Below are 14,378 nucleotides of genomic sequence, written 5' to 3' on the forward strand. Positions count from 1 at the left end.
GGAGGGTCAGAGAGAGGGAGACACAGAATCGAAACAGGCTCCGGGCTCTGAGCTGCCAGCACAGGGGCCCGATGCGGGGCTCGAACTCACGGACCGCGAGATCGTGACCTGAGCCGAAGTCGGCGCTCAACCGACTGAGCCACCCAGGCGCCCCCGTCAATAATTACTTTAAAAGTAAATGGCCTAAATGCTCCAATCAAAAGACAGAGTGGTGAAGTGGATAAAATACCAAGAGCCATCTGCAAGAGACTCACCTCAGACCTAAAGATTCACCACGCAAATGGAAGTGGAAAGTAGACTGGGGTAGAAATATTTATATCCGATAAAATAGACATTAAAACAAAGACTACAACAGAGACAAGGGGATTGCATAGTGATTATCCAGTGATTCCACTATTGGGTATTTACCCAGGGAAAATGAAAACACTAACTTGAAAAGATACATGTACCACTATGTTTACTGCAGCATTATTAACAACAGCTAAGATTTGGAAGCAGCCCAAGTGTCCATCAGCGGATGAATGGATAAGGAAGATGTGGTACACACACACACACACACACACACACACACAGGAATATTACACAGCCTTAAAAAAGGATGAGATTGTGCCATTTGAGACAACATGGAAGGACCTGGAGGGTATTACAGTAAGTGAAATAAGTCCGACTGAGAGAGACAAATACCATATGGTTCTATCATAAATGGAACCTGAAAAAGATGAATCAATACACAAAAAGAATAAGAACTGTAAATATGAAGACCAAACTGATAGTTGCCAGAGGGGAGGGGTGTAGGGGGGTTGGGTAAAATGGGTGACTAGAAGAGGGAGGTACAGGCCTCCAGTTAAGGAATGAGTAAGTCACGGGAATCAAAAGCAGAGCATAAGGAATACAGGCAGTGATGTAAAAGCAATGTAACGGGGCAGATGGTAGCTACATTGTGGTGAGCACAGCATAATGTATAAACTTGTCAAATCACTAAGTTGCACATCTGAGACTAATGTAACATGGTAGGTCAACTGTACTCAAAAAAGAAAGAGAAAAAAACCCTCATGTGTAGGCTAACAATAAGTATCCTTTGAATCTTGGACTTTGGAAAAAAACAATTACTCTGACTTATTTTTGGGCCCAGCCTCTGATCTATCTTGATGAAAATTCCATGTGTATTTGAAACAAGTGTGAATTCAGCTGTTGGTAGGTGTAGTATTCTATAAATGCCAGTTTGGGAAAGTTGATTAATAGTGTTAAGTATTTTATATTTTTATTGATTTTTGATTTTTCTCTTCTGTCAGTTATTTTTTTAAAAAAATTTTTTTTAAAGTTTATTTATTTTTGAGATAGAGTGAGACAGAGCATGAACGGGGGAGGGTCAGAGAGAGGGAGACACAGAATCTGAAACAGGCTCCAGGCTCTGAGCTGTCAGCACAGAGCCTGACGCGGGGCTCGAACTCACGGACCGCGAGATCGTGACCTGAGCCGAAGTCGGACGCTTAACCGACTGAGCCACCCAGGCGCCCCTCTTCTGTCAGTTATTGAGAGAGCAGTATTAAAATCTCTAACTGTAGTAGATTTTTGTCTATTTCTCCTTCAGTTTTGTCAGTTTTTGTCTTATGTATTTTGAAGTTTACTAAGTATGTACACATTTCGGATTGTTGTATCTTTCAGATGAACTGGCCATTATATTTTTGTGAAATGTTTCTTTTTATCTCTAGTAATACTTTTGTTGTAGGTAACTTTGTTTCATGTTAATAAACTTCAGTTTTGTTATTTGTTTTTTCATTTTTTATTCCTTTATTTTTAATTTCTTTTGTTTTTATTGAAAGTATTCTTGTAGACAGTGTATATTTGGGTCTTGCTTTTTTATCTAACCTATCAATTTCTTCCTTTTTAATTAGAGGCTTTTCTGCACTATCTAATATAGTAGCCATATGTGGTTTTTAAAATTTTAATTAAAATTCATTAAAGTAATATTAAATTGAAAATTCATTTCTTCATTCTCATTTGCCAAATATTTTTTGTAAAATTTTTTTAATGTTTATTTATTTCTGAGAAAGAGAGAGAGAATGCGAGCAGGGGAGGGACAGGGAGAGAGGGAGACACAGAATCCGAAGCAGGCTCCAGGCTCTGAACTATCAGCACAGAGCCCGAGGTGGGGCTTGAACTCATGAACTGTGAGATCATGACCTGAGCCGAAGTCCGACGCTTAACCAACTGAGCCACCCAGGTGTTGTGCCAAATATTTTAAGTATTTAGTTATCACTTATGGCTAGGTTATGCCCACTGTATTGGGCAGTGTAGTATAGAAAAATTCTATTGGATAACAGTGGTTTAGATCATTTACGTTTAATGTAATTATAGATCTTTCTTGACTTACAGTTGGGTTATGTCCCAACAAACCCACTGTAAATTAAAAATATCGTAAGTCAAAAATGCACTCTATACACCTAACCTACTGATTGTTACGGTTAAGTCTAGCCCACCTTAAATGTGCTCACAGCGCTTAACATTAGCCAATAGTTAGGCAAAATCATCTAACACAAATTCTGTTTCCTTAGCTCAGTAAGATTGTCATATTCAGCTTGAGTCAACCCTTTCTTGTGCCTTGGTCTGGAAAGTGCTTTGAGGCAAAAAGCTGTGGAGATAGTAATGGTAACATTCACCTCATTTGTTTCCCTTTTCAGGGATCACGGCCTGGTATTACTGAGATTCAGTGTTCCGAATAGAGCTTCAAACATTTTCCATTATTATTTCTATTTCTGTGTATTTCTATTTTGATGCCATTTATTTTGTCACGGCCAGAGGCAGAAGTCCTTAAGTTCCTTTGATTTTTACTGGTAGCACTTTGCTGTCTGGGTTCCATCTTAGAGATTTTGGCTGATAGGATCAGGGGTATGGTTATTATAAAGGCTGCATATGAGAACAAGAGTTCTGGGAGCTCTGTTAGGTCAAGCACATTAAGCTTGATGGTGTAGGAGTTCTTCAAGGTAAAATGGAGGATTGAAAAACTGAAATCCGCAGAAGGACTGAGGTCATAGCATATTGGGGAGAGGGAAATAGCAGCCATGCTGAAGTAGCGAGCTGACTGTGCAATGGTGAAAGTGAGAAACAAAGTTAACAGACAGGGAATGAAGGCAGGCGCTTTGTACACAATGGTGCAGGTATCACCGTTCTGTAAACAAATAACAAGAATACTAAGTGTATCATTGATGCTTCTTTCCTTCAGTGCCTGGTATTTAATGCTTGAATGCTGCCTGCCGATTAATGTTTCTGATTAGGGCTATTGGAAGGGTAGGAAAAGAGGATTTAGTTAATTTTAGGTACACCTTTATTGCATGCCAACTCTGTCAGACACTGGTATAGACACACGGAATGTAAAAATAGTTTTTTTTTCAGGCCTTTGGAGAACTCATTTTGTAGCTAGATAAATAGATACATAATTTCAATATGCAGTCTCCTGATGCCAAGACAGAACAATGTATTAAGGGAAAGAGGATTTCATCTGCAGACTTGTTGGGGAGATAATATTTGAGTTGAGACCTGAATAATGACTAAGAATTAGCCAGGCACAGAAGGTTATTGGCATTTCATGCACAAGGAATTGTGAGAGCAAAGGCCTGGAAGTGAGATAACATGGTGTATGTGTGTATGTGTATATGTAAGTAAATAGAACTACGAACAATATGATAGCACTAGGTTACAAAACAAGGGGGGAGTGGATGGTGATGAAAATGGAAGAGTTGATAGGGCCTGTAAACCAAGAGCTCTGGCGCTATTCAGTAGGAAGTGTGTCCTCTAATTAGGTTCATTTGCATTTACCAGAAAATCTCAGAGTAGCCATAGGTTAAACAAGATAGTTAACTTTTCTCTCTCATGAAAGAATCAGGTAGGCAGTCTGGGACTCGTGTGGTCTTCCGAGACTAAGGCTTCTTCTGTTTTGCCCGTCCCTCATCTTTATAGCATTACCTCTTCATCTAGGTAACAAGAAAGGGGACCCTCTCTTTCATAATTTGTCTTCCAGAAAGTCCCACATAATACCTTCATTTCAGTGTCATTGGACACTTGACTGTAGGGCTTTGCTTTCCAGCAAGGGAGGCACGGTAGGTCTCCCAATGAGATTGGCTTCCGTTGGTAAGAAAGAAGAGGAGCTTTGTCACAGGGAGCCATAGAAGGGGTCATATGTGCCCTTTCTGTTTCTCCAATGTGTGTAGGGTGGAGATTGGAGAAGGAAGGACCGGCGTCCAGGTTATTGCAGTTGTCTGGGTGTGAGATAAGATCTGACCTAGGATGCTTCAAGGATGGACAGGAGAGGTGTGTATTAGTTGGGGCTTTTGGTTGCAGGCAATAGAGATAAAACAAATTGGCTTATCCAGAAAAGGGGGGGGACACTTTATGTTATTTTTTTTTAATTTTTAAAAATATTTATTTGTTTTTGAGAGAGAGAGAGCGAGCGGGGCAGGGGCAGAGAGAGAGGGACACACAGAATCTGAAGCAGGCTCCAGGCTCTGAGCTGCCAGCACAGAGCCTGATGCAGGGGCTTGAACTCACAGACCCCAAGATGATGACCCGAGCCGAAGTTGGACGCTTAACCAACTGAGCCACTCAGGCACCCCAGGGGGGCAATTTGTTATTAGAGTACAAAAGTCTCGTAGTACCTCTAGGTGTGGGAATGAAGCTGGCCTTCAGGAATGGCTGGAACTAGAGTTGTAATGCTTTTATGAGTTGTCTTGCCATCTTCCATTTTTGTTTTTCTCCCAGTTCACTTTTTTTCTTGGTAACAGATCAGTTTTTTGCTGAATTCTATCCTCATGGCAAAAATGGCTTCTGCCAATGCATTTCCAGTTCTCTTTAGTTTAGAGCAGCCCCATTTCGTTTTGATTTCAAATTCCTGGAGAGTAACTCAGATTGATATCAATTGGGTCAGAATCCTACCTTTGAACCAATCAGTTATGGCCAGGGGTGGAAGTGAGGTCCCATGGTAGGCATGTGGTGTTCACTGGATGATGTATTTGAGAAAATATTTTGGAAATGAAAATAGTAGGGTTTGATGGGAGGGGCAAAGTTGATCCTAAGATTGTTGACTTGGTTAAGTGGGTGGTTGGTGGTACCAGGTGATTTAGTTCAGCAATTCAGGAGGAGGAACAGGTTTTGTGGAAGAAGACGATGGGTGTATGTTTTGTGTTTATTGAGTTCAGCATGGTATCCAAATATGGTAGGTAGTTGGTTAAATCACCGACACTTTGGGTAGACCAATTTGAAAGATATCAGCACAATTGATGGTAGTTCAAGGCATGAGAGTGGATTTAATGGCCAAAGGGGAATGTTTAGAGATTAAAAAATTAGTGTGCCATGAAAGGAACCCCACACAGCATTGATATTTAGGGGCTGAGCAAAGGAGGAAAAATGCATAAGGGAAATGGAGAAGAAAGCAAGAATGGAAGCAGAACTGGGAAAGGTCCTGGAAATCAAGGAAATTGAGTTATCAAGAGTTGTATTCAGAAACGTTCTGCTGCATTGGACAAAGTGGCAGCCGGTGGTGACCTTTGAAGAAATTTCAGCAGATTAGTGAGAACCTTAGCCATATCGTAGAGTTTTGTGGGGATGTGAAGGCAGTGGCTACAGACTACTCTTTGAAAATTTTGGCTTAGAGTGAAAGTTGGAAGATAAATTGCTGCCAGGGGGAGACATAAGGTCAACAGAGGTTCCTGTTCTTCACTCATTTACACACACATACCCACACACATGCACGCACGCACGCACACACACACACACACACACACACACACACAGGATGGAAAATGCTTGAGCATATTTCTAGGCCAATAGAGTGCTTCTTGTAGACCAGGCTACAAGAGAAGGAGATAATTGATGGTGCATTGTCCTGGAGGAACAGGAATGGTTGGGACCGAGATCTTTGGAGGAGCACCTGCCTTGAATAGGAAGAATTAACAGGAGGAAAGGAGACGCACAAGTGTACATAATTTTGTTGGGGGTTGGGTAGGAAGTTAAGGTGGCATCATTTTGCTTGGTCAAGGAGGAGGAGAGATCCACTAGCTGAGTATGTGGTGAATGGGGTTTGATAGAAAACTTGAGGAAGATGTTGAAGAATATAATAAGCATCACCTCTCTGCTAAGGTGTTAAACTATGTCCTTGGGGATACGAGCTAGGTGAGAGCAGAAGCGGTTTTTGTCTTCCTAGAACTTACTGCCCAGTGGGAGAGTGAGACATCAATCAGATAGTTACACAAGTAAATGTAAGAGTGATACATCTTCAAAGGGGAGTGAGCCAGGGGAATGAAAGGGAGAACTGACCAGGGGCCAGTAAGAGGAATACTGGTTGTGAATGAGAGGCTAGCTCAACTGAAGTTGTAGGTCATGATATGGAGTGGCCACCGGTTGCAGCTGTGGTGAAGCAGCTGGTGGCTCTGATCACTGACTCGCAGGTGATTGGTTAGCAGCTAGTAGGATGCAGAAAATCTGTGGTTTTAGAGGAGGGCCTTCGAGGGGCGCCAGGCTGGCTTAGCCGCTGGAGTGCGTGACTCTTGATCTCGGGGTTGTAAGTTCGATCCCCACACTGAGTGCAGAGATTACTTAAAAATATAAATCTTAAAAGGAAGGCCTAAATGTCCATCAACTGATGAATGGATAAGTAAGTTGTGGTTTATATATACAATGGAATACTACTTGGCAATGAGAAAGAATGAAATCTGGCCATTTGCAGCAACGTGGATGGAACTGGAGGGTATTAAGCTGAGTGAAGTAAGTCAGGCAGAGAAAGACAGATACCATATGTTTTCACTCATATGTGGATCTTGAGAAATTGAACAGAAGACCACAGGGGAAGAGAAGGGGGAGAAATAGTTGCAAACAGAGAGGGAGGGAGGCAAATCATAAGACTCTTACATACAGAGAACAAACTGAGGGTTGTTGGGGGTGGGGGAGAGGGGAAAGTGGGTGATGGGCATTGAGGAAGGCACCTGTAGGGATGAGCACTGGGTGTTGTATGGAAACCAATTTGACAATAAATTATATATATTTTTTTATTTAAAAAAATTTTTTTTTCCTAACATGTATTTATTTTTGAGAAAGAGAGAGACAGAGTGTGAACGGGGGAGGGGCAGAGTGAGAGGGAGACACAGAATCCAAAGCAGGCTCCAGGCTCCCAGCTGTCAGCACAGAGCCCGACGCGGGGCTCGAACTCACAAACTGCGAGATCATGACCTGAGCTGAAGTCAGACACTTAACTGACTGAGCCACCCAGGCATCCCTATTTTTTTTTTTTTTTTTTAAAGGAAGGCCTTTAACAGAATCCTGTGGAAAGCTAATGTAAACATTTTTTTTTTTTTTTTTAGCTTGATGTTAGCAAATTGGCACCCGAGGGATGTGCTTTCAGATTATAAACTTCCTTTCAGTGGGTAACAGCAAGTGGTAGGAACCAGGCTGCTAAATTGATCTTTTTAAAAAGTTTTTATTTAAACTTCAGTTAGTTAACATACAGTGTTCTGTTAGTTTCAGGTGTACAATATAGTGATTCAACACTTCCATACAGCACCCTGTGCTCATTACGACAAATGCACTCCTTTCTAAGTTGGTTTGACAATGTAAATATGACTAGACCAGAAATATGTTCATAGTGGTTATCTTAAAAAGTTTTAACTATATATGTCAGTAAGTAGCTCTAATGTTTCTGTAAGTCCAAATCAAGGTCTGAATGAATGAATGAATGAAGTCTGCTTTGTATTGGGAAACAGCTGGCACTTGAGATGCCAGAGACAAATATGTTTTCTCTGAGTAGATTATACCTTTTACCAGACATATGTTTGTTCTCTGGTTAGGTAATTATCAAGAACTTTGTGTAGATAGGGGTGCACCTGGGTGGCTCAGTCAGTTGAGCATCTGACTTCGGCTCAGGTCATGATATCGCGGTCTGTGAGTTTGAGCCCCGCATCGGGCTCTGTGCTGACAGCTCAGAGCCTGGAGCCTGCTTCAGATTCTGTGTCCCCCTCTCTCTCTGCCTCTCCCCTGCTCATGCTCTGTCTCTCTCTCTCAAAAATAAATAAACATTAAAAAAAAAAAAAAGAACTTTGTGGAATGAAAAAATATTGTTCTCATTCAGGAGACCCACCTTTGCTTCCCTTGGCCTCCAGGTTTCTCTGTGGGACATTAGCAAGTGTTGTGTGCTAGGTGATTTCTAGGGTCTTTCCTACACTTCCATTGTACAGCTCCAAAGAGATTTTAGAGCCAGACACATCTAGGTTTCTATTCTGGTTCTCCTGCTTGGATACCGTGGAACTTGGGCAAGTTACCTAATTTGGGGAAGCTTTTTCTTATTTGTAAAACCAAATAGTATTTTATGTAGGGTTGTTTTAAGGAGTCAGCTTGAGAACATATGTGAACGTACTTATTACAGTACTTAACATAGAAGGAGTTGATTGATGTATTTGTGGAAAACAAAATCCAGAACTTGGCATAATGCTGAGCACATAGGGGATGTTGGCTAAATACTTCCTAGCTGATTTAATAATCTGGTATTTAAACACATTAACAAAGTGCCTTACCAGTCTGGCTGTTCACTGCGATCTCTGCATTTTTAAACCCAGGGAAATCCAAAAACTCGAAACTTAGAGGCAGAGTCATTTACTTGGGTGTTGTTTCCCTTGTTGTAGTTAAACAAAGATGTCGATATCACTTAATGTTGGTAGGAACCACAGCTCTGTGTTGAAGTGAGTTCTCTGCTGTCACTTCTGATCTTTTGTTTTTGCTTTCCCCTGGCAGGAAAACAGTCTTGGTGTTTCATGGGCTTGTCCCAAAAGAGTGGGTTTACAGGTTCTTTGTTCAGATTTTCAGTGTAGCTTTTTCAAGGGGAAGTATACTCTAAGAATTTTCTCTAGGAGACTGAAGAATTTACCATTTAACAACAGCACAGAATTTTTACGTGGAAGTGTGCACGTTTGAGAACTTCTCTTCTATGCCGCCTGTTCCTAGAGCTCTGAAGACGAGTGGGTTGAGGCTGTCCCGCCCCAGGCTCCTGGCAGGGAGAAGGCCTGGAAAGCGAAAGGTGAAAATACGGAAAGGGAAGGCAACCAAGTTGTCCAGGTAAGTCACCCGATTTTAAAGAAAGAAGTATGGACTTCTAAAAATAGATGGATGCTAAAATGACAGATGGATCAAATTGCTTCGGGAGAAAAATGAGACTGTGAAAACAGTATACTTTTACAAATAATTCTGGCAGTGGTACTGTTTGCTTAGTCTTTAGACTTCCATTCTTCTTCTGTGAGAAAGTGAGTACTTCCCTCTGTTTGAGTCCCACAGAGGGTTTCCTGCTTCCAGTTGTTGCTAGAAAAGCGGCCCTTTGCCCTCCTGCCCTGGCAGCTCTGTGCTGTTACCTGTATGTGACCTTTCTCCACTGAGTAGTTTCCCTTTGCCACACCATGTCATCATTTCTCTCAGCAGTATTTAGAGTTGGGTAGTTCACAAATTTGGGGCCCTAGTTCACCTGCCTACGTGCGAATGCATCGAGCCACAGCGAAGAGGGGTGGAAAGAGCCGGTGTTTGAATACCTGTTGTGTGTCGGGCACTGGACTGCGCTCCTTAAATCTTGTTTACTCCTTGAAACAGTCCTAAAAGGTAAGAATTTATTCCACTTTACAGGAGAGAGATTAAGGCATACAGAGACTAAAAAACTTGTTTTAAGTTAGGCGAATGTAGGATATGATCCAGGTTTCAGTGCCCCCAGAATCCCTGCTGTTATTACCAAGTGTTTATTTTCACTTCTAATCAATTTAGATTGAAGTGACTTTTTTTTTTTTTTTTTTTTAAACAGAGAGATGAGTGGATGACTGTTGATTTTATGTCTGTTAAAACTGTGTCATCATCGTCACTCAAAGCTGCAAAAGAAACTGTCAGGAAAATAGAGCGAGAGAAAACCCAAGCGCTAGAACAGGTAAGAGAATATTTCAAATGCTGTAACTTGTAGTTGACCTTTACTAACCAGCGAGACATTTAGGTAAATGCAGTTTTCCTTGTGAAGTATTATTTTCTCTGCTGTGGTAGTTAATAATATTAGTGGGAACAGCTATGAAGTGTGATAGAAGTTCTAGTGAAATGAATCTTCTGTAGGAAGTCAGCTGAATGCTATGCTAGATTTATAAATCCCAGGCATGTATCGTTGCCTGAGTATTGAGTTTGGTTCACGGCATGGATTTGTAATGGTTTCACTGCTGCCTGTGTGGTCTGAGAATCTTCAAGGTGAGAATTTCTTTTAAAGCTCTCTTGTGTTGGTAGTGCCTTGAAGTGCTTGGCAGTGGTGAACCCTGGGGCTTTCTGGAGGACCGCAGTGTCTCTGTGGGCACCACGGGTTTTCCAGAAACAAGCTCATAATGTGGAATCACAAAATACATGAAAATACAAGGCTGGTCCATGAATGAGAGGCTTCTGAGGTAATGAGCAGTAGAATCAGACACATGAAGGCTTTATCTGTTGGGATATTTAATAGCGGTATACAGTACCAGTAGATGTGGAAAATGTAAGAAGGAAAAGATTATTATGAAGGCAGATATGAGAAAGAGCCAACAAGAACTTGTAGAAATGAAAAACACTACTGTTGGAATTAGAAACTCAGTAGATGAGTTATCAACAGATTGAATACAGCTGAAGAGAGAATTAGTGAACAAGAAGTTCATCCTTAAGAATTTACCTTGAAGGGGCGCCTGGGTGGCGCAGTCGGTTAAGCATCCGACTTCAGCCAGGTCACGATCTCGCGGTCCGTGAGTTCGAGCCCCGCGTCAGGCTCTGGGCTGATGGCTCGGAGCCTGGAGCCTGTTTCCGATTCTGTGTCTCCCTCTCTCTCTGCCCCTCCCCCGTTCATGCTCTGTCTCTCTCTGTCCCAAAAATAAATAAAAAACGTTGAAAAAAAAAATTAAAAAAAAAAAGAATTTACCTTGAACACATCATAGAGAGACAAATAAAAAATGTGAGAGTGATGGTGAGAGTCCTGTGATCGGTGTTGTTTTCTCCCTCGTCCCACTGTCCAGTCTAATTTTAATTCTGAAAGTGTGGGTGTGGCACGTGGTCATGGCTTATTAGCTAAGCAGCTCTCCACACGGAACACTGAAGTCCAGGGAGTTTTGGAGCATCTTGGCTGAGCTCTGTAAAATATCTTTGTCTTTGAGACCTGAAGGAGTTGGAGTCATGGTATCAAAAGAGGAAAGGGGAAGTGCACGTAGCAGTAGGGAGGTAACCCGTGGACAGTGGAGCCTGCAAAGTCTGGAAGCCGACAGTACCCATTGTCATTACAGGCTTGCTTCTGAAATCGTGCTCCGCTGTTTGCGGGCACGAACATTTTGGCATGTTGGGGCAACCCTGGCTTGTGGTCTTCTGTTTTGTTCATATCCTATTCTGGCCTATTCTCCATATCAGACAACAGAACATAGTAAACCCTTGACTGTCTTTACAGAGTGAAATAGTGATCAGTTATTCTTAGAAATTCTGTCCCATAAAGCTATCTTCATTTTCCTATGAAATGGTAATAGTTTTTTCTGGCTTATCTCCCCCCCTTTTCAGGTTTGTCTTCAGGATTTCTCACTAACATAATCTTTTCTTACAAATTCTTCTATAAACTTCTCTGATTCAATTAAGTCTGCATCTGTTGCTGTGCCCACATCTTGTCCTGTGTCTCTGTACCGTGTTTTTCATTCCTGCTGCTCCTGCTTGAGTTGAGTTGTCACTTATGTCTGTCTACATACATAGGTATGCCACTTATGTATGTCTGACTTGGCCTCTCGTTCCTCATTTACCTCCTCTCTCCTGGAGCTGAGTTAATGCGTGTGACGAACTGAGGACAGCCTCTGGGACTAAGAGCCATTCGCGGTTAGATGTTATTATGGTTCCGGCCCTGATTTACTCTTGCGTGGGCAGTTTCAGTGCCCTCTTCATTTTTCACTCCGCATCCTACAATGATGTCAGGTCAAGTGTTTGACAGGACAGCTCTGGTCACGGCGTTACTCTGTGTAGAAGCCTTCAGTGATGCGAGTTGAGGGGAATGTCTTCACCATTTCTCATGTTTCTTTTTGGGTGGGAGAATCTCCACTAGTGGTTATCTCACGTCACCCTGTTTCCTCATTCTGTCCTTGAGGCTCTGCAGTAAATATTCTTCCGGAGAATTTGGAAAGAATATACCTGGCATACTTGGCTTAGCCCAGCCTTGCCTGCTTATGGAACAGGCTGCCTGCAGGGACCATGTGGGGAATCGGTTGTGGTGGGGTTGGTTCGGTGCTGATTGTACCTGGGAAAGTGCCTCATTGTGGGGTTCAGTTAACAGGCCCGTTTGGTTTTTACTGAAAGAAAAATTCTCTTCCGATTTAGCCTTCACCAGCAATAAAGGTAATTTTTGTCATTTATCTCCTTATGTTTTTATTGCATTTCTTAACTTGTTCAGAGTCTGGGCTGAAAAAATAAGGTGCTGTATTTATTCTTCTCCCGTAAAGACCCTGTCCCTCAAAAGCTGCTGTAAATAGAGTTCAGACACATTGGATTGGACTCTTTCTCTTAGGTAATTTGTACCTCAACTAGGCTAGTTTAACCACTGTCCCTCATATTTCTTTGCAAATTCCTATCTCTGTATTTTTATTCATTTGGTTCTTTCTTTCCTTCTTCCTTCCTCCCTCCCTCCCTCCCTCCTTCCCTCCCTCCTTCCCTCCCTCCTTCCCTCCCTCCCTTCCTTCTTTCCTTCCTTTGTTTCTTTGTTTCTTTCTTTCTAAGTTTATTTATTTTTGAGAGAGAGAGAGGGAGAGAGAATCCCAAGCAGGCTCTGCACTGTCAGCTCAGAGCCTGATGTGGGAGTCGATCTCATGAACTATGAGATCATACCTGAGGCAAGATCAAGAGTCAGATGCATAACCAACCAAGCTACACAGGCATCCCTCATCTGGTTCTTTCTAAGTGAATTAGAAAGTCTGTAAGTCTGCATCTTGTTTATCCTTCAAGGCCTAACTTGATATGTACTATGAAATTTTTCCTGTTTCCCTTAACTGAAATAAATCTCTTCTGTCTTTATGTTTCCATAGCACTTTGTTCCTTTACTTTATAGTACTTGTAGATTTCTGTAAAGTACTGTGATTTAGTAGTTTTTTCTGATTTCCCTTATGAGATTATATACTTCTTGAGAAACTGTGTTGTTTATATCTTCCTTAGCAGCTAGAAGAGAACTCTGTGTGTAGTGCCTTTTTTTTTTTTTTTTGATATATTTGAAAGTATAGAAGATTTATTATTACTTTCCCTGTGAACTTACCTTGCTGCTCTGTAAATCCTTGGATTTAGTTCGGATGTTTAAAACCTGTAGGAGTTTCTGATTTTTGTTTAGGTAACAATTCAGACTGTTGGGAGCACAAGTAGATCATCTAGACTATTGAGTGACAACAGCCAGTTTTCAAACATCTGCACATCCGTCTGAGTGTGCTGTTCTCTGCACATGATTATATTCTTAACATGTGATAAACATTTGGTTTATTTTGAGGAAAAAAAAGGCCCTTGTCTTAGAATCAGATGTTGACTCTAGTAATGAGAGTGTGGATAACATGAAGACAGTGGGAAGGAGTCTAAAATGATGGTCCTGAACGGAAGCTTCAGTGTGAAGCATGTTGATTTTATGTCTTTTCTTGTTTTTGAGGATGTTATTTCTTTGGTGTTCCAGCCTGGTGTTCTTCAAAAGTGGGTCATGTAATTGACGTATTGCAGTCAGCACTTAAAATATAAAATGTCAGCAGTTTTACATGTAATAAATATACATTTTGTTTCCTACAACCTTTGTTTTGGACACACACACACACACACACAGACTGTGTATAAACACACACATACAATCTCTCTTTGGGTGAAGGTCACAAAAAAGTAAAAACAAATGCTCAAGGCTGTGTCTTTGTCCTCTGGGCCGCCTCTGCCTGCACTGTGCTATACGCTGTAGACCTGTGGCATCTATTTGTAGACCTCGTCTGTAGAGCATTGTACAGACAAATACCCACTTTTCAGCCTTCTTTTGCCAGCAGGAGGTGTCCCACCCCAGTCCTGAGCTTTGTGTGCTGAAGCTGGCTCCGTCCCCATCTCACTGCAGCACTCGTAGTGTTTATTATCTTACACAAACTGAGGAAGGGCTGTTGCTTTCTGCCTGCACATAGAGCCCAGTAAGGCCTGGGTTTCTACTTTGCATTACCTTTCTGGTCCATGGAGGTGTTTATCTTGTCTTGAACTGAAGTATGTTTTATATTTTATGTTTCTTTTCTGTTTGTCCTGAGCAGGGAGGTTGTGATGAGTGAATGGAACCTTTATAGGCCATTTTGACTTGAAGGCCTGAGTGTGTTTTAGCGATTGATTCATATTTTGGTTCA

At 41.7% G+C, this 14,378-nt stretch overlaps 1 protein-coding gene across 2 annotated transcripts in view; it reads left to right on the forward strand.

Annotated features, from left to right (window-relative positions):
• Positions 1–14,378, forward strand: part of CWF19L2 (CWF19 like cell cycle control factor 2) — a 150,242-nt gene that overhangs the window by 9,315 nt on the left and 126,549 nt on the right. For both annotated transcript variants that reach the window (XM_019469300.2, XM_019469301.2), the window contains exons 4-5: positions 8,983–9,093; positions 9,821–9,940. In XM_019469300.2, coding sequence (XP_019324845.2) covers positions 8,983–9,093; positions 9,821–9,940 — 231 coding nt within the window. The remainder of the gene's footprint in view (positions 1–8,982; positions 9,094–9,820; positions 9,941–14,378) is intronic.

This window comes from Panthera pardus, unplaced genomic scaffold, assembly GCF_024362965.1.
Source record: "Panthera pardus isolate Hobbes unplaced genomic scaffold, ASM2436296v1 HiC_scaffold_12, whole genome shotgun sequence".
Classification (NCBI taxonomy): domain Eukaryota; kingdom Metazoa; phylum Chordata; class Mammalia; order Carnivora; family Felidae; genus Panthera; species Panthera pardus.